This window comes from Carica papaya, chromosome 6 (assembly GCF_054855325.1).
Source record: "Carica papaya isolate Zhongbai chromosome 6, ASM5485532v1, whole genome shotgun sequence".
Taxonomy (NCBI): domain Eukaryota; kingdom Viridiplantae; phylum Streptophyta; class Magnoliopsida; order Brassicales; family Caricaceae; genus Carica; species Carica papaya.
In genome coordinates, this window is record NC_142314.1 from 32,691,449 (window position 1) to 32,710,998 (window position 19,550).

Consider the following 19,550-nt stretch of genomic DNA (forward strand, 5'->3'; position numbering starts at 1 on the left):
TTCCTTGTCCACCGAATCTCCTTCGATTTCTTTTTATTCAGTTCCTTTTCTTTTAGGTAATGTAATAGCAGAAAGTATCCCTGCAAATCCAACATGACCCTCTTAAGCCATTACCGCCTCTGTTCTGTGTGTTAGAAGCCAACCCAAGGAAATGTTTTTTTTTCCCAAGTATAGTAACAAACTAAAGAAAAGTGGTGATTTAGTTCCTGAATCATAGGTTTAATCTTAAAATTACAAAATTATTTCATGTGAATTTTGTTAAATCTTTTTACCGAAATTGTAAATATTTTTTCTATATTACTTAAAACATTGTAAAAAAGTAGCTTGAAAAAATATATATATATATATATATTTTTTTTTTTAAGAATTGGGAATTGAGAAAAAAGTAATTATTTTAATTAAAATTTGCAGTTTTGTCAGGCATGAATCAAATCACTATCGTTATGCCAATGTGTGATTAGGATTGGACCGTAGCAGCTGAGGAGAAATACCAATCTCTTAAGTTTATCTACGACTATGATAATGAATGAAGCATGTGGTTATGTTTTTTTTTTTTCTTTTATTATTGTTATTATTATTATTAAACTGCTGGAACCACGTGATAGTTTGCTCAGCTCACATCTCTTCTTTTAGTAGCATACAAATTTTGGTTCAAACTGAAAATTTGAATTGGGAACAATTTGTTCGATTTAGATCGGATCAGACTTTAGTTATTTTTACTCCGTTCTCTAATTTATAGTTTGAGAATTAAAAAAAAAAAAAAAATCTGATTTAAAATTTATTAGGTTTTGATTCAATTCTGGTCGAAAATATTCTTACCTCTCGTATTATTTATTAACACTCTAAACAACATACAAGAAAGCAATAATAATATCCACTAATTCAACATGTGCTAGAGAATTCATCCCGACTTATTTTAAATTCAATTTCTACGGATAACCTTCAAGACCAACATATATCATTGTCGCATAGGTATCATAGTCAAGCTTTGAATTCGATTTTCCTCCACAATCTATAATATTTGTCATGTTGCGTGCTTTGGACGTTCTCATGAGTTCACATATAACCCTACCCATTGCCATTGGTAAATCTATAAGTTTCTAGACCTCCACCATATTTCCTACAGAGACAAACAAAAATCACCCTCACCCTCTCCTTAAATTCATTCCAAAGTCAAACGAAAGTTTTGTTACCTCTTAAGAAAATTTATTTGTCATAACCTTTTTATAAATTATATTTTTTTAAAAATATATACTCAATATATATATATGTATCAAAGAATTATTTAAAAAAAAAAAAAAAAACTAACTCAGAAAATAATAGAAGAATTTTAAAAATAAAAAATAAAAAAAGGACTTGAGAGAAAAGATTGTCGGTTTGGTCCATAATTTGGAGGCACTATTCTGCCAAGCAGACCACAAAACACCCGGTGCCATGATTTCTTATAATGGTGGATCATATTTTGCAGGAGACAGAGATGGGATGTGACCTACTTCTTGTTTTTTATATACGACATTCTTCAGCCATGGGATCTTAATTTAACCCATCTGCCTTGGGATATATACATACATACATACATAATGTCCCTTTTTTATATATATAAAATAAATGAATGAATGAACACCCCCCCACCACCACCCATTTGGTCAACCACATAATCTAATTGTTTTCTTTCTTTTTTTTTTTATATTATTTAATCCTTGATATAAAAACCCTGTAATCTTCCAATTACTACAAATCAATAATGGTAATTGCTTTAGAACCAATAACATTATTGTAGATAAATAAATCATATTATTCAAAAGTACTTTTTTTTTTTTTAAATCCAAAAACTAATTTTATAACTATACTTTAAGTTTAATTTTTTTAAATAGTTTTCGTAAATTATTTAGAGAAAAACACAAACTTTTTTTTTTTTAATATTTCTAGAAAACTACTAAGTCAGTGAACTATAATTTTTATATTTAATGATGTTAAAATTATAATTTTTATGAATAAAATTAATAATTTAATATAAAATTATAGTGTATAATAGACTGCTATTAATTAATTTATAATACTAAAGATTGAACTGATTATTTTGTTAATATTATTTATTTTTAATTAAAGTAATCACAACAGATTAAATACTCGATCTGATTTTCTATTTGTTAAAACAAAAATACATATAAACTAAAAATTAAGTATACATCTCCTTCAATTGAATTATGTATTAGTGATTATCTTTTTCTTGAACTCTATATTACCTAATGTATTAGACTATTATTACTCATTTGGGAAAAACAAAATGACAAGTGTTTGGTTTATCTGTTACTTTCAAGTGTATTAAAAGGCATTAAGTCAACTTGGCATTGTCACTATACACTCTAAATCTTATTAAAGTACCAATAGTTTAATAATGAAAGTTAATACACACATATATATATACACACACACATATAGACTCACCTCTCATGAGCTTGTCCACTTCTCAAAAAATGGAGGAAAAAAAAATTGTACTTTTCTAATATATATATATATATATATATATTTTCACTTTACTTACAAGAAAAGAAAAATATTTATTTAAGATAATGATTCAAGTTTTTGTTCTTACTTAATACAAAATTAACATATATTATATTGTATTAAAAAATTAATTAAATTAATGTACCATTTAACTTCAAAACAAAGATTTCATAAGATTAGGTTGTGTACTTAATTAAGGAATGGAGCAAAAGAAAAAATTATATATATATATATATATTTTTTTGCAATGTAAATTAATTATATATACATTTGAACATACACAAAATTAGGTTGATGAAATTTTAGAATATATAAATCTATTTCTCTATTTTTATAAATACATGTGTTAATTCACTCTAATAAATATATAAAGTCAAAATTTTAAACAAGTTAGATAACAATTTAATTAGTTATTATGTGACATATACATAATCAATTAATTCAATAAAAATACATAAATTATACTATATATATGAATAGTTAAAGAATAAAATCTAAAATAAAAACACAATGGGAATAAATTTTTTTTTGGAGAAAACTAAGATGTTGAGATCAAATGATATCATTTGAAAATTTATAGACTAAGTCATAATTGTGCAACTTTATAAAGATTAAAAAATAATTTATTTTTAAAATATTTGAAGAAATGTTTTTCTCAATGCAATAAAATGTTAAAATATAAACTAGGAGGATGTAAATTATATGTATGTATATATTTGGATAGCCTTTTAAAAGTTAAAAAATATAAACACAAAAATCTTTATATAACTTCTCTAATTAAAATTGGAGTCGATTAAAGTTGATTTAGCAAACTATTATTATGTGTTTGGAACTTTATCTTAATCTCGATTTTTATAATTTAATATATGACAACTTATAAAATTATTTAGAATATAAGTTTTTTTATTGTTCTATAATATTCTGTATTGTTTAAATAAAAAAATAATATATAAACATAATTTTTTTATTTTTGTTAATTTTAAATATAAAAATAATATAAACTAAAATAATTTTATAAATATGAAAACTAAATAAAAGTATAATAAAAAGATTTATAATCTAATTATAACATAAGATTAATGTTTATGTAATTCCTTGCGAATAAAAATGTAAAGAAAAAAAGACAAAACATTTTGTTGTCTTTTCAAATTCTCACATGCATCACCATCAACATATCAAATCCGCCATTGCCAACTCACCTTTTAATTCTCTTCTTCTCTTTCTCCCATGGCAAAATAAACTGAAGAGGAAGCAGAAGAAGAAGCAGGTAGAGAGAGATGGGGGGAGAAGAAGAGGCGACACTAGAGTACACGCCAACGTGGGTGGTGGCTGTGGTGTGTAGTGTGATTGTGGCTATTTCCTTGGCCGTCGAGCGTCTCCTTCATTGTCTTGGACATGTTTTGAAGAAGAAGCACCAGAAACCCCTTTTTGAAGCCCTTCAAAAGGTTAAAGAAGGTCAGATCATTTCCTTCGTCTCTTTTTTCCATAAATAGTTTTCTTCATATATATATATATATATATTTCCTTGTATGCATATGTGGGTGCACATATACAAGGAACTTAATCTTTTATCTAGATTCCCGGAGAAGTGGAAAAGGAGACATTTGTGAGTTATTATTCAGTTTCTTCTCACCATTAAGTGGATGTAATGATAATTCTCATGGGTAAAGTTCATGTATATATGGATTTGAGAGGAAATGAAACTACTTGAGGAAATTGAATGTTAGATGCTCGTTATGATTTTCCTTTTTTATATCATGCATTTTCTCTCAACAAACTCTTCAATCTCACCATGCATCAACTGTCTTTATGTTTATGTATAATGTTGAACAAGGTCTCCTTCTCAATTTCTCCATTGTCTTTTTAAAAGTCTCTCCTTTTCCTTTAGTTTTTTGGGATGTCAAAGAAGGGAACTTTGCGCCTCTGTAAAATTACGGAGATTTAGACAGAGGGTTTTCCGCTTTTCTTTCAGAGAGAATGCACACTTAAGAAAGAGAGAGTACTTTGAAGAATATACATACATGGGTATACATGTATGTTTTTCCCAGATGGATATTGTAAACAGAAGTGTGCTTAGGCCTATATTTGTTATAATGGGCTTTTAGTGACCAGGTGATCAATGATGTACAATTTGAAAAGTGTTCCATAGAAAGAGTTACCTTCTTTATTCAAGCCTTGATAAGCACACTGATTTTTCTAATATTAAGTGAAATATATGTACTTTTGCTTGTGCACCAAACTTTGAAGGTTTGATGTCACTTCTTCCCCTTTGTTTTCTATTTATTGCCAACTAAGAGGACTCAAATTGTGATGATTGATGTGAAGTTGGTGGTTTGTTGAACAGAACTTATGCTGTTGGGTTTTATATCGCTATTGATGACGGTATTCCAGCGTGCAATTTCAAAATTTTGTGTGCCAAAGTCATTGGTTACTAATATGCTTCCTTGCAAACTTAACCAAGAAAAAAAAGACAGCTCTGGTGCTACTACAACCTCACACTTCCAGACCTTTTTTGCTTCTTCCTTTCCTGGGCCTGTTAGGCGCTTTATGTCTGAACATTCGGCTGCACAAGAGAGTTACTGTTCCCATAAGGTAATTTCTTCTACATATCTGCAATTATGAACATGGTTCATCACTGGTTCCACATCATGCACATGATGAAAGCAGGGTTGAAAATTTTGCAATGTTTTGCTCCAATTTTTCCTGGAGACCTTGCCAGTTTGGTTGGCTATGAAAGATTTTGTTTTGGCTCTGTTCATATGAGTCATATCTTGTGGTAGTTCAATCGTTTAGTTGTCTTACTGCTACAAAGTAGGAGTTAGAAGTTTTTTCTTTGATAGTATTTCCTGAGGAAGCTGTTGCTTCCTCAAATGTTTCTAGACAATACATTCTCAAATTATTCTTGTACTTAGTTATAAATTATTCTGCCCTCCCTTCTTTGCATTCCAAGCAAAACTTAGGTCTTTAGGCCTGCCAAGTAGGTTGATTATGGAGATCCTTTAAGGAAGGAGAAGGAAAATGCTTTGCCATAACGGAACACTCTGGATAACTCAAGATCACAAGAACTTTGCCAGCTAACAAGACTTGACGCACGTGATGTGACGATCGAAAGCTATACTAGCTAGTAGATGCAAGTTGCACATCAGATAGATGAAGCTGTAAAGCATAGAGAAAGGCTTTGAAACCCTTCAACGTAGTTAAAGAGTATCATGTGATAAATCTCCTATAACTTGTTTTCTATTGTACCAAAAACCTGCAAGTTGGTCAACGGGGGGATTGACAAGACAGCCATTTGGGAATAGCCCCCTCTACTATAAGCATTCAATAGATCCACCGGGTAAGATATTGAAATCTTATCACTCTCATTGATAGTCAACTCACTTATATGATGACCTAAGTGTCAAATCACTGCCCCAGTAAATTGTTCTTAGACTTTCAAAAATGACATGTTTTATTCTCTGTTAACTGATTCTTCACATATTGCCAAATTGTTCTTCTATGAAGTTGTCGAATTGCATGATCTGCCTTCCTCCATATTATGTGTCGATATTAAATTTATAAGTTCACTCTTTAGAACTTACATTGGATTAGTTTAAAATCCATATTAGCTTTCCACTCTCAGACTGATGGTCAAACAAAAATGACCAGGCAAAAAAGCTAGGTTGATCCACTTTGGTGTTTGCTAGGGGAGAAATAAGGAAACTTGGGACTCAGCTTTATCAATTACTTAACTTCCTTAATTAACAGGTCAACTAGTAAGAGTGCTTTTGAAATTGGTTATTCCTCTCATAATCTTATTGACCTTCTGCTATTACCCTGTAATAGTAAAATTTCTGAGCATGTTGAATCCTTTGCCAAACCGTTCATAACTTACATGTTGAGATTAGACGAAAGATTGCTTTGATGTATATGGATTTTAGTTTTGCATCAAATTTGTATTGTAAAACTACAAAATTCCATACATGTGGCTTTGTTATGATTCATATTCACCGTGAACGATATGCTAAAAATTCTATAAAGAAATGATATGACAGAGCCTTGGTCCTTTTCTCATTATTTGACCTCTTAGGTCTAATCCATATTTGATTGAGTTGCTTACTCATATGGATGTTAATGTGGAAGGTTTAATAGTTCTTGAGGCACTTTTGGGCCTCCTTTGTCTTCGAGTATTCCTACAGCAAAGCAGTTGCCTAAGGTTCTTATTTGACCCTTTTCCTTTATCTTTATTGTCTATTCTAATGTTACTGTTTGAGGAGGATGTCTTATTCTCCATAATTGTATTTCTCTTTCTTTCTCTTAATAATACTTATTTCTTTATCAAAGAAAAAATTTCGTGTTGAGTTATTGACTTGATTATTGAGATCCGAGATTGTTCCAAAAAAAAAAAATTATTGAGATCTGAGATCTTTAGTATTTTCTCCAAGTTTTGTTCTCAAGTTCTCTTTGTTCTGCGTCACCTATGTTAGTAAGACTCTTGTTCTAGTAATATTCTAGGAATGCATTCCTATCGTAAGAGAATGCGCCTTCTCAGATAACTTGCATGGCACCACGTCAACTTGCCATTCATCTTAATATTGTTTTCTATTGGAATGCTTGAAATATATAACACAGGAGTCTATTGTGGCAATGATGTTTCCATTCTTTTAGTAACTTCTATCCAGTGGGTATATAAATATGAACTAATTCCTCTTCTTTTTGTTTTTTGCCATCTTTCTTCAGCATAAGGTACCATTGTTATCAGTTGAAGCAATGCATCACCTGCATATCTTTATCTTTGTCCTGGCGATCGTTCATGTGACTTTCTGTGTTTTAACTGTTCTTTTTGGTGGAGCAAGGGTGAGCATCTAAAATTCTTGTTTGCTTGCTATTTTTTGTTCTATAATAATTACCTAGGTCATCATTTCTCAATGGTTTACTTGATATTATGCAGATACATCAATGGAAACGCTGGGAAGATTCCATTCAAAAGGATAATTATGATCTAGAGCATGGTAATGTCAGATACTTGGACATTTGATGTTTTTGCTTTATCTTTTTCATTAACTAGAGAAATGTTCTATGCTTATTTTTATCCAAACTTTTTCAGAACTGATAAAAAAAATGCAATAAGACAGTTATGTGACATCTCTCAATTCTTCTTTCTTAAGAGGCCTTTGAATGAGAGACATGACAATTTGATAAAATGGGTGAATGAGGGATCCTATTCCCATGCTTCTTGACTTGTTGTCTGGAATGTATATGTTTTCATTTGTAAAAGTGTTTATGACTAATAGAATAGTACCTAGAATAGCTGAGTTGATTATGATAGACCCTATTCCCATGCTTCCTTACTTGCTGGGAAATGGTGATTTTAGTTCTTACAAAGTCAATCCTTTCCTATTCAAAGTTTCAGAAAGTAGCTAATCTAATCACTTCATTTGTTCTTCTAATTTTTATGAGTTATGCTGATGCAGTTTTGAAGAAAAAGGTGACCCATGTTCGTCAACATGCTTTTATCAAAGAGCATTTTCTGGGTGTTGGTAAAGATTCAGCTATCTTGGGATGGTTGGTATGTTATGATTTCTTTCATATTAAATTGTATCAACTGCATTTTGACGGAAGGTTTAGACTGATAAACTTTTTTTTTTTAGATAAAAAGTATGAAGGACATACTAACATGGTACCAGAAAGGGAGTACAATCCATGTACATAGACTTTACAACAGTATTAGTGTATCTATGACATGCTCATCACTAATAATATCATCACCTAACAAAATAGAATCAAAATAGTGAATTCAACTATCCTTATTTTGTACACACTACTTTCAACATCCTCAAAAGCCTTGGAGTTTCTTTCTTTCCAAATAATCCAAAAAACAGTAAGTGGAATTAGACTAGCAATATTTTGCCCTTTACATATAAACCATCTGAAGCCCAAATTTCCATACAAAACCGTCCATGCCATCACCCACTCAATCCTCATGAGACCATACACCATACACCATACACCAAAGATTGTAAACCATAGGACACCATGACAGTAAATGATTACACGTCTCCTCTACCTGAAGACAACCGCAGCATCCATTTACTAAAACTGTCCTCTAACTCTGAGTTTTTCAATAGTTAAAATCTTCTCCAAACATGCCTCCCAAGCAAAAAAAGCAATATGCGGAGGAGTATTGGTTTACCAATTTGCATAGCCGGGAAATTGGAGCTGTTGTCTCAATCCCAAGTGCCTAGAAATCTGTAATAAGGGGATACAGAAAATTCCCCTCTCTTCTCCCATCTCTAGACAGCTTGATCACTGCCCGATTTCAGATGTTGTGACTCAAGAATCTTCAACAACATGAAAATATTACAGTTACATTTGAGCTTAAATCATGTATTAACTATCTTTTACCTTTTAACTGTTGCATTTGAGCATTACATGAAAATATTTCTGTTTTCGAGACCTCAAATCAACAAGCCACCAAACCTTGAATATCAGTCTTTATCTCTGTTGGGTGTTTTGTCTTGTCCTGGCGCCCAAGCACACCTGAGTTGGCAGGCCAAGGTTTTTAATTTGGTGGACTGAGAACTTTTTTCCATCAGTCTAGTTGTTTCTTTTGAGGAATAGTTGGTAACTTCTCATCATACGAGCAGTTGAAAATATTTATTAAACAAAACAGGGAATTCATCTACAACTTAATGTTTCTCATACATAACAAGACAAACCAGAGGAACTGCCGGATGGGAAGTGAAAGTATACCTACATATTGTAAGGCGAGAGAGGATCAATGGTGCAGTTAAATAAATTGGTGTTTCAGGAGGGACAAGTTTTCCATCAAAAAGAAAGTACAAATTAAAGCCTCTATGTGCTGTTAGGTTTATGGGCCTTCTGCTGTTTACTTCCGTTCCTGGAAATTCAGATAAACTACTAGGGTACTTAATTTGTATAAGTATGACTACACTTTTTGCTGACCCAGAAAGGAGGTCAGAAATGGACTTTTGCAGAGTGCAACTGCAAATCAACCACTATTTTTGTTCTAAATCTTTTTCTCCTTTCTTATTCCTGCAGCATTCATTTTTTAAGCAATTCTATGCATCAGTGACAGAATCAGATTACTTGACATTACGTCTTGGTTTTATTATGGTAAGATGTCCAATGCGAGATTGCCACTATTTCTGGTACATTTTATTGCCTAAATATAGACAGGAATTTGTCTAAATATTTATTATTTGACTGTAGACCCACTGCAAGGCAAATCCGAAGTTTAATTTTCACAAATACATGATACGTGCCCTAGAGGATGATTTTAAGCAAGTTGTTGGTATAAGGCAAGTCGTAATTTATACCTTTGTTGATGCGTAAAGCATTATGCTTGCACCCATGACTCTATTTCTTTCCAAGTGCTGATTATCCCATACTCAGCAATATAAATTTTTCCTTGCAGTTGGTATCTCTGGGTTTTCGTGGTCATCTTCTTGTTACTAAATGTGAACGGTATGTTGTGGCTTGGTTAAAATAATAGAGGACAACATGTTGACACAAAGTATTTTCTTGTCATGGTTTTGCATGATATCCCACTGAAGTTTTTGGTTGGAGTCTCAAATGGTTCTTTGCTCAAAAAGATTTTAGTTAGTTTGAGGCCAAAATAATTCTTATTTCTAGTCTTAAGATGCAATTAAAGAAAATCATAATAGTTTTAGTGGCGAAACAAATTACAATTTAGATTAAGGCTTACATTTTCTGTTCTTATATATATTATTTTCTTCTTATCCTTATTCCAAAAAAATTCTTTTCTTGATATCCAATTCTATTGTGCTTATGCCTGCTTGATAATTGCTCTTGCCCTCGTTCTAAACTATGGATCTTGTTACTGCTTTCGGGGTATGTACAACTTCTGGCAAATGAATCTGTCGTTGCTGAAAAAATTGCTTTAAATATAATAGAATATCTAAGATCATTATCTACATTATAGCCGGAGAAAAGGTCTTGGTTTAGTGGTTTGGTTTTCCATTATTGTTTATGATAAAAAAAATCAGTGCTGATGCTAATTTCTCAAAAGAAGATTCTATCACATACTTTATGGCAAATATTTGTAGCATCTTTAGTTTTTGGTATAAATATCTGATTCTCTCCTTTACTATCTAGTTTTGTTCAAATTGGTCCCTAGTAGTACTTTTGTGTTTAAATTGAATCCACACACTCAAAAAACCGTTTAAATAAACCTCCTACTACTACCATTAAATGTCGTTTATGTTAATGCCACATGGACGTTGATTGGTCACGTGATTCAATTTTTTGTTTTAAATACGCTTGCATGGCTGCTATGACATGAAATATGCAATTTCTTCTTTTATTTGTTATAAAATAATATTTAAATCATTAAATAAAAATAAAACTCTAATTTCTTTATTCTCCCAAACTTTTCTCTCATTTTCTCTTACTCTGCTCCTTACCAAACACTAAGAGCACACACAGTAGCAATGACCTTTCTGTTTCTTTTTGCCACAACCTTCTTTCTTCAGCTTAGTCATCTTGAAATTTTATCTCCCAAACCCATATCAGATTCTAGCAGCGGAAATTTCAACAAAGGAAAACATTAAATCGGAGAAGGAGGGTTATTGAAGAAGATCAAATCAATCATAACGCACTGACTATCTAAAGCAGGTCAAGTTCTTTAGGTATTTACAGCGGATGTCATTCTCGATCTTTATCCGAGAGAGAGTATTCTACATTAGGAACACAAGAGACTCTATTAGGTCCCAAAGATCAAGATAAGAAAGAAGAAAAGACAAGGACTGTAGCAGGTCAAGAGCCTGACACTGCAGAGTACATGAGAAACCTCAAAGGAGAAGAAAACACACAGACTGTGTGGCTGGAGAGAGGCTGTTGCTGAAGAGACAGCTTACTGTGCATGCAATGAAAAGCTAAGAAAGTGGCATGATGAAGCTCAAAGATGTGGAGCTCAAGTGGCCAGAGTACAAACTAGCAAACCGAGACCTGATTTCCAAAAAAAAAAGTTAAAATTACCTATTTTGCTGCCTTAGGGAGGCAAAATTGTTGCAAGTTATATCTGTGTGCTGGAAGGAGGGTGGAGATAGAGGTGGAGTTGCTTCTTTACCACGAAAAGACTATGTTGCTTGGTTGTACACAGCAATGACAAGATGTCGACAGCTGAAAAAGGATGACTTCTCTCAAAGATGAACAATGATTTAAGGGAGGAAGCTTTCAGTTGGTTCTGAGTTGGGGAGTCTTTGATAGAAACAAGTTGAGGGAGACAGCAATCTCAAAGGTAATTAAGGTGAAGCTGGTGTGCCGTATGGAGAAATGGGATATGTATACTTTTTTGCTTCAAAGCTATCATGTCCAAGGCAAGGAGAAAATGTAGGAGTTATGAAGCTCCTTCAATAGCGTATGACAAAGGAGAGAAGATAAGAATAATTAGTCTAAAAAATGATATTGTTAAACATTTTTAAATATTTTTTAATATAAAAATTATTTTACTAATTAATATATTAATTATATTGTTAGTAAGAATAGTTTCTGCAATGGAGCTTGCATGATGGCCCCCTAGCAAGAGCAGTGCGCTTTTTTAAAACAAAATGTTAAGCCATATGACCATATTAGCAGCCACATGACATGGATATAACTGGTTTTCAAAGGCAGTGAGGGAAAAGGACTTATATGAGCGGTTTTCAAAGTTTGTTTTCAATTTGAATACAGAAATACTATATAATTAATTTGAACAAAATTAGATAGTACATGGCGAATTAAGTATTTATCTTCTCTGGTTTTGTTACATTATGATAATCACACAAGTAGCTCATGCTTAAATTACAGTTTTTCTAAGTAGTTAATGGCAGAGGGTGAAAGCAGACCTGTACTTGGTATCAAGAGTAAAAGGACCTGTTGAAAGCTAATAGTCATTGTATTACCTTGATGTAATCTCTTAAATCTTCATTTTGGTTTAGCAGTAGGAACACTGCCATTGGCCTCCTAATGTTGATGCCTTTCATTGTCATATGCAGGTTGGCACACATACTTTTGGATCGCATTCATTCCTTTCATTGTGGGTACTTTCAATATGCCTTTGCCTCTTCTAGTTTGCTAAACTGCACATTCGCATTGTTTTCAACAAAAAAAAAATGGTGCTTGTAACATGATTTCAATTTGTTATCCATATAGCTAGTTTCTACATCCCTTGTGTTATTGACTCGACTTCTTATTTGACATGTCTGGTAAATGAAATCCCCCAATCAGGAAGTAGTAATTTTTTGAAGCATGATGTGTTCTCAGGTTAAACTACCAATAAAATACAACAATTCCAAGTACCTTAAAAGAATGATGTTAGTCTTTTCTTTTCTGAATAATATGTTACTTTATCTAACATATGTAGTTTTGCTCAGCTGCTTCTTGCTGTGGGGACCAAGCTTGAGCATGTAATTATCCAGTTGGCTCATGAAGTTGCTGAGAAACATGTGGCCATAGAAGGGGAGTTGATTGTTCAGCCTTCAGATGATCATTTTTGGTTCAACCGGCCCCGTATTGTCCTCTTCTTGATCCATTTTATCCTCTTCCAAAATGCGTTTGAAATTGCATTTTTCTTCTGGATATGGGTAAGCTGATTTTTCAAGCATTCATATTGCATGGATAAGAGAGTAAATTAAGATGTGATTATCACAATGGAGGTAACATTTCTAAACATCTATAGGTCCAATATGGGTTTGACTCGTGCATAATGGGACAAGTTCGTTATATTGTTCCAAGGCTTATCATCGGGTATGAGACAACTATACACGTTGTCAGATCTTGTATACAAGATTCTTGCTGGGATATCCAGATTTTTTTTTCTTTAAAATTACTTTCTTTACATGGCCAACTCTTTTTCATCTTATTTTTCAATTAGGGCCTTCATTCAGATACTTTGCAGTTACAGCACGCTGCCACTTTATGCTATTGTCACACAGGTAGGGTAGAGTACCTGGTAAATGTGAACTCTACTTCTCTTTCTGTAAATTGTGTAATTCTTATGCATTTATCTGAAATGGATGCAGATGGGAACTTTCTTTAAGAAGGCCATATTCGATGAGCATGTGCAGGCAGGACTTGTTGATTGGGTTCAGAAAGTGAAGAGAAAGAAAGGGTTAAAAGCAGCCAGCGAGGATGCCACCCCTGCAAGTTCCCACAGTAGCTCAACTGTTGGAATCCAATTGGGAAGAATAAATCGAAAAGCATCTGCTCCTGAGGAGATTCAGCCTGATCATGTTTCTGATGGCCCTAAATGAGTGGTAACTTTTTTGTTCAAGATAGTGAAGTGTTAGCTATTTGTATTAGCTACATATTTCTCATGGATATGTTTGAGATTCACACGGGTTATATATTGATGCAAAATATATTTACTGGCTCTGAACCGTGCAATAGTATTCGATTGAGTATCTACCCACTATTTGTATCTCGAGAATGATTGTGACTAAGCCATGCAATATCAGTCTGACCTCATACAGGGTGATTTTTGTTGATGATGTCAATCGTTGTATATGTTCTTTTATGAACTACCAATTCTTGAAAGTCACAAAGATATGGTGCAATGGTGGAAATTGTGGTTCAGTCCGAAAGATTTTGAGGCCATCTTGATAGGTGATATCTACAACTTTATCTTCATTGAAAGAACATAAAAGATTTGGAGTTTGTCTTTTAGAAAGCAAAATACTAAGACTAACAAACAGTTTTTTACCCTAATTAAATAGCTTTGTATGTTTATCTCTTTTACCCTAATTAAATAGCTTCGAATGTTTATCTCTTTTACCCTTCAATGGAAATATTGCCCACCTGATCTTAGCAGGAAGTAGAAATAACATACCAAACCACTAAAACACCAATTTAACTATTCCTCAAACAAAATGAATGTCAAGCTTGATTTATGCATAAAGTCAGCATGTTAAACTGGATTAAAGACCATATAAATAGTGCTAAATTATCATACTATAAGATATAAGAATCCATCTTAATGATAATATACTTCATGTAATGTATTTCAGAGTAAGCAAATATCAGAAATTACTTCAAATCACCACACAGTACTTAGCCTAATACTAGATTTGAAGATTGTGGTTTGCTTCTTAAAACTCTTAAGAAACCAAGTTAAAACTAAGGAAAAAACAATGACTTGAAGTTAGCCTTCTTGTGATGTTTGTATTTTTAATATCAAATATTTAAATATCTTTGCTTTCCTAGTAATAAAGACAAATTTAATCTTCAAACTAAAATTAAAGAATATATTTATTGAGTAATTATAAATATTATTTTCTTTAGTTTTAACAAATATAAATACCAGACTATTATATACTAACAGTAGCTGGTTTATAGTACTTATTTTAATAAATACAGATGATAGAGTATTATAAATTGATCATAGCTGATTATTGTATTCGATTTAGTAATATCAAAAATTTAACTTATTAATGTATTGGTAGAACTGCAGTGATTAAATTGAACTAAATTTTAATATATTTATTATGTTTCAGTCCAAATAAAATATCGGTTAAATTCTATTAATTAAAATAATCACAACAGATTAAAAATTCAATATATTTGTTTGAACAAAAAAAGTATAAAGGCTAGAGAGTATGAGTTTATAACGCTCTATTAAATAAATTTTTTATACATGAGTATTATTCTCGTTTTACTGGTTAATATGCAATTTACTTTTTTATTTTTTTAAAAATTAAATAAATGTCTCTTATGCTTATGTGATGTTACTTGTCAGAATATATATTGTTTATAATAAAAATTTTTAAATTTTGAATATATCAATATAGTATAATTTTATGAAATTATTTAATCAATACTTTTATAACTATAAATTATTATAGAAGTTGGAATGTTGATTTATAAATATTCATTCGGATATCCGACCCGACCCACAATTTGTCCCCTTCGATTCTTCCTTAAACCCTGAAGAACAACCCGAAAACAAACCCCACAAACACAGCCATGACAATCCACTCGGCCGTGATCCAGAAGCTCCTCAGCACGAACGCCCACCTGGGTCGGCGCGTGGCCGAGCACCATTTCAAGGTCTTCACTTATGGCCTCCGCAACGGCCAGACCATCATTGACTCTGACAAGACACTCATATGCCTGAGAAACGCCTGCCACTTCATCTCCCTCCTCGCTCGCCAGAAAGCCAATCTCCTCTTCGTCAACACTAATCCACTCTTCGACGAGATCATCGAGCAGATGTCCCGCAAGATCGGCATCTACAAACCCGACCACGCCAAGCTCTGGCGCATGGGCGGTTTTCTCACAAATAGTTTTAGCCCTAAGAAGTTTCGATCTCGGAACAAGAAGATCTGCTTCGGACCGACTTCGTTACCTGACTGCGTTGTCGTGTTGGACACTGAGAGGAAGTCTTCGGTAGTGTTTGAGGCTGATCACATGCAGATTCCTGTTGTTGCACTCGTTGATTCGAGTATGCCGTGGGAGTTGTATAAGAGGATTACTTACCCTGTTCCGGCTAATGACTCTGTCCAGTTTGTGTATCTGTTTTGTAACATGATAACGAAGAGTTTTTTGCTGGAGCAGAAACGTTTGGGGATTGTCGGAGGGGAGGAACTCGAGGAGAAGATGATTGAGGGAAAGGAGCAATAAGACGGGTAATGCTGAATCCTTCCGAATTAGGGGAACTTTTATTTTTTTGGTGTCGAGTTGCAGGAAGTTCTTTTTGCAAACTATTAGCTGTGCGGCAGGGGTTTCCATGGCAGAATGTATGTTCTTTGTATTTGTTCTTAGATTGGGAAATGGGTATGAAGTTTTGGGCATAAATAAACTGTTTTCTCACCAATTTTGTGGTTTTTCTTTGTTAAGAGTACATGTCTATTAGATAGCAGCTAACCTTGTTTGGTTGGGCGGAAGAAGAGAGAAAAGGAACTGAAGAGATTGAGGATTTTGATAATCACAACAAAATAGTAATAATATTAATTGGAATAGAGGAAAAATAAGTAATTTCCTGCACTCTAATCTTTCCCTCTTTTTCTCCCATTCGACCCTATTTTCCCACATTTGTTAAAAATCATCTCATGGGTAATTAGACATTATACACTTTGGAGATTTTATCCAAACGATACTGATGAATAGCTGTAGTAGTTCTTAATAGTAGAAGAACAGGGAAAGGTAGATCCTTTTTCTCTGGTCATTTCTGTTCAAAATTTTTTCTTTTTTCTTTGAACTTCACGTCTGTTAATAAATTAACTAAAACACTTAATTTTTCAGTAACTTTGCCCCTTTGTTGTACCATCAATGAAATTGAAGATATGGGGAAAGGATGTGAGTTTAATGGTCTCTACTATTTTGATCCCATTGCCTTATTCAGACTGCTTGTTAGGCCTAACTTTTATCATTACTAATTCAATGTCATCTTGGTCATTTTACCTTGAAGAAGTTGAAGATTCTTGTCCTCAACTACATATCTTTCGAAGCGTGCGAGTCTTCTCAATTGCAAAAACATGACATTCTTTTTGCTTCTGCAATGAATAATCAACTATAGGTTCATTATGGTGGTTGTGTTAATTCTAAGTTAGAACATCAAAATTTTGTTGTATTTGTGGATGTTTTTTCCTTTATGTGAGACTAAAACACAGATTAATTTATGTAGTTATAATATTCAGTTATGCTTTTTGACATCTTTCAGCAGTTTTGTGCTTTAGCTCTACCACTATCTGTCAATCAGATCAACTTTTCCTATACGACAGAATTGAATGGTTGCAAGAGAGGGATACATCTGATTGATATTGCCTGCTCTCCTCACTTCAAATTAATCTATTTGTAACACTTTTTGGAATGATGCAAAGTGCTCAAAGATTTTCTCCTGGAGATTTTTCCCTCGACCCTTTATTTATCTGCATCATAACAAGTCATACAAAATGACAACAGTGAGAGGGGAAGACAGAGAGAGAGAGAGAGATAGGCACATCAGATATATGTAATGATTTTTCTTTATACATATGGATTTACTTTATGCACAATAGATTTCAATTATCACAAATGTGTATCAAGTTAACTGTATATATAGAGGAGGCACTTAAGAGGACGGAAGGCATAGGGGGGAGAGAGAGAGAGGGATTTATGTAGCAAGATGGAGAGAGAGGTAGGGAGGAGGGGTTAGAGAGAGAGAGAGAGAGAAAGAGAGACAGAGATATAAAGCTACTTAAGAAGATGGGATGCGTGGGAACCTTAGCCCCCTGTTGTTAAGTGGTTGACCAAGTTCAGAAGTTAAAAGCCAAAAGTTCTGTGTTTTTGTGAAATTGTTAAGTCTGAACCTGCAATTCTAGTCATTAGAATCCTGAAATTTACCTGTCTATTTAAAGAATCAACCATTTTATTGTCTATTTAAAGAATCAACCATTTTAGTATTTTCACTCTGGTTGATGCTCTAGGAAGAAGTTGTGTTCATTGCTTGATTAGAAAAATGCATTAACTGAATCTCTATTGACTTACTGGCTTTAGGAATAGTTCCTTCAATACAACTTGTTTTTTTTTTTAGAGAAAACCACTTACAACTATATAAGGGGATGGGATTTTCACAGTGGTATTGTCTTGATTTTGAATCTTGTGCCTCCTTAATTTTTAAAATATTGATGATGATTTTATGACCATTATATATTAATACCTGTGGGAACAATCTTTAAGATTATGATTCCAAAGCCAGTTCTCACAATTAATGTTGTGAGCTTGAGTTTAGAATACCACTACCCTGCTTCATTTTATGCCTAATTAAAAACCCAGCTTTTGTATGACTATTCAGCTAAAATTTGTTTATTTGACTGATTCATGTATGCAACAGTTCATGTTCATTGACAGAAGAAGGTGGTAAGTAAGATATTAACTCCTAGCTGTTTCAGTAAAAAGAAAAGTTAATATGTTAAAATATTCTGACACTGCAAGCATGTTCAGCTTTGAACTTTGTATATATATTATTGAGGTGGGTGATCTCTACTTTTATTTTGTTCATTTTTTATTCAATATATAATTCAAATTCTCATTTTTTAGTTTTAATATATATGATTAAAACACAATTTATTTTGTTTATGTTTGAATTACTACCACTTGTTCTTGACTTGTAGGAATTCAATCCATCTTTGAAGATATTTACATGTAATTTCATGATTCATTGTTGCAATGTAATTTTGTATTACATATTTTCTTCCTTAAGAGCCATGAAGATTCAGAGCATCTTCTGAAGATGGTTCTACTGAAGTTATTATCCGATAATTTATTTGTGATGCCGAAATTTATGTTCGTCGTCGTATCGCAAAGTAGTCACTACAAGTTAAATAAAAAATGTAATTAATCCAACAAGCAGAATTCTATTCCAGGAAGGTTTATGTTATAGTTTTTCAGCTGTCAGACTTCAAAATTTTTGGCTTCAAATATTTTCTGTGAATTACTCAGAATGCTATGTGGTACCAAGTAATGAAATATAAATTTATAAAAAATATATATATTTTTTGATTTGATACAATCATCAAATCTCTACATTCGAATATGAAGTCTTTGATTAGAAATTCTAATTGAGTTTGGTTTCATTGCTTTTACAACTTAAATGAACAAAAGATGAAATTATTATCATATCATTTCTCTCTATTCTACTTTTGGTTCCAATTCACTTTCATCTTTTTCGAAAAATCAATAATTAATCCACCAAGTTCTTCAATTTTTTTTTTCTTTTTTATATATGATTTTTAATTACATTGATTTGTATATTGTTGTTCTGTTAACATAATTTTGCTTTAACAGATTTTAAATTAAAAATACAATTAGAAATTAGGAACTTATAATCAATCTGATTTAAATTTTTAATAATGTACTTTAAATTATTTAACTTTTATTAATAATTTCTTAATTACAAAATTCTGTATTTTGTGTATTTTGCCAAAGATATAGTGTAATATTATTTAATAAAAAATATAAATTTGTAATAGTTTTTTTTTTTTATTTATAATTTTTGCTTATTGAAATCAATTTGAGAAAAGAAAAATGGTACTCGTAAAAATATAAATTTACCCAGTTTAAGA

The 19,550-nt window shown here is 32.3% G+C and overlaps 2 protein-coding genes across 8 annotated transcripts; both read left to right on the top strand.

Moving 5' to 3' along the window:
- The first annotated feature begins 3,676 nt into the window (after nt 1–3,676).
- MLO1 (Seven transmembrane MLO family protein) lies at nt 3,677–14,000 on the top strand. Of its 2 annotated transcripts, XM_088222156.1 has the most exons (13): nt 3,678–3,963; nt 4,853–5,100; nt 7,228–7,344; nt 7,439–7,499; nt 7,962–8,056; nt 9,550–9,624; nt 9,721–9,809; nt 9,926–9,975; nt 12,507–12,547; nt 12,885–13,094; nt 13,190–13,257; nt 13,385–13,445; nt 13,533–14,000. In XM_088222156.1, exons 1-13 carry the CDS (start codon nt 3,786–3,788, stop codon nt 13,761–13,763), a joined length of 1,524 nt encoding a protein of 507 aa, XP_088078282.1. In that variant the 5' UTR covers nt 3,678–3,785; the 3' UTR covers nt 13,764–14,000. The 2 variants fall into 2 exon arrangements, with proteins under 2 accessions (XP_088078283.1, XP_088078282.1); XM_088222157.1 differs by lacking the exons at nt 9,550–9,624; nt 9,721–9,809; nt 9,926–9,975 and having other exon boundaries at nt 3,677–3,963; nt 12,507–12,551.
- Nucleotides 14,001–15,434: 1,434 nt separating this feature from the next.
- On the top strand, nt 15,435–17,521 carry RPS2 (ribosomal protein S2). 6 transcript variants are annotated; one of them, XR_002539397.2, is made up of 3 exons: nt 15,435–16,133; nt 16,750–16,803; nt 16,916–17,159. XR_002539397.2 is itself a non-coding variant. In XM_022039766.2 (2 exons), exon 1 carries the CDS (start codon nt 15,472–15,474, stop codon nt 16,126–16,128), a length of 657 nt encoding a protein of 218 aa, XP_021895458.1. In that variant the 5' UTR covers nt 15,435–15,471; the 3' UTR covers nt 16,129–16,133; nt 17,168–17,521. The 6 variants fall into 6 exon arrangements, 4 of the variants coding, with proteins under 4 accessions (XP_021895458.1, XP_021895456.1, XP_021895454.1 ...); XR_002539398.2 differs by having other exon boundaries at nt 16,919–17,159; XM_022039766.2 differs by lacking the exons at nt 16,750–16,803; nt 16,916–17,159 and adding an exon at nt 17,168–17,521.
- The last annotated feature ends 2,029 nt before the right edge of the window (nt 17,522–19,550 follow it).

What these genes read in the sequence shown, in the direction of transcription:
- RPS2 (XM_022039766.2), top strand. Translation starts at nt 15,472, where the DNA reads ATGACAATCCACTCGGCCGTGATCCAGAAGCTCCTCAGCACGAACGCC.
- MLO1 (XM_088222156.1), top strand. Translation starts at nt 3,786, where the DNA reads ATGGGGGGAGAAGAAGAGGCGACACTAGAGTACACGCCAACGTGGGTG. An exon ending in TAATTATGATCTAGAGCATG is followed by an intron (nt 7,500 to 7,961) that starts GTAATGTCAGAT and finishes ATGCTGATGCAG; the next exon opens with TTTTGAAGAAAAAGGTGACC. An exon ending in TACGTCTTGGTTTTATTATG is followed by an intron (nt 9,625 to 9,720) that starts GTAAGATGTCCA and finishes ATTTGACTGTAG; the next exon opens with ACCCACTGCAAGGCAAATCC.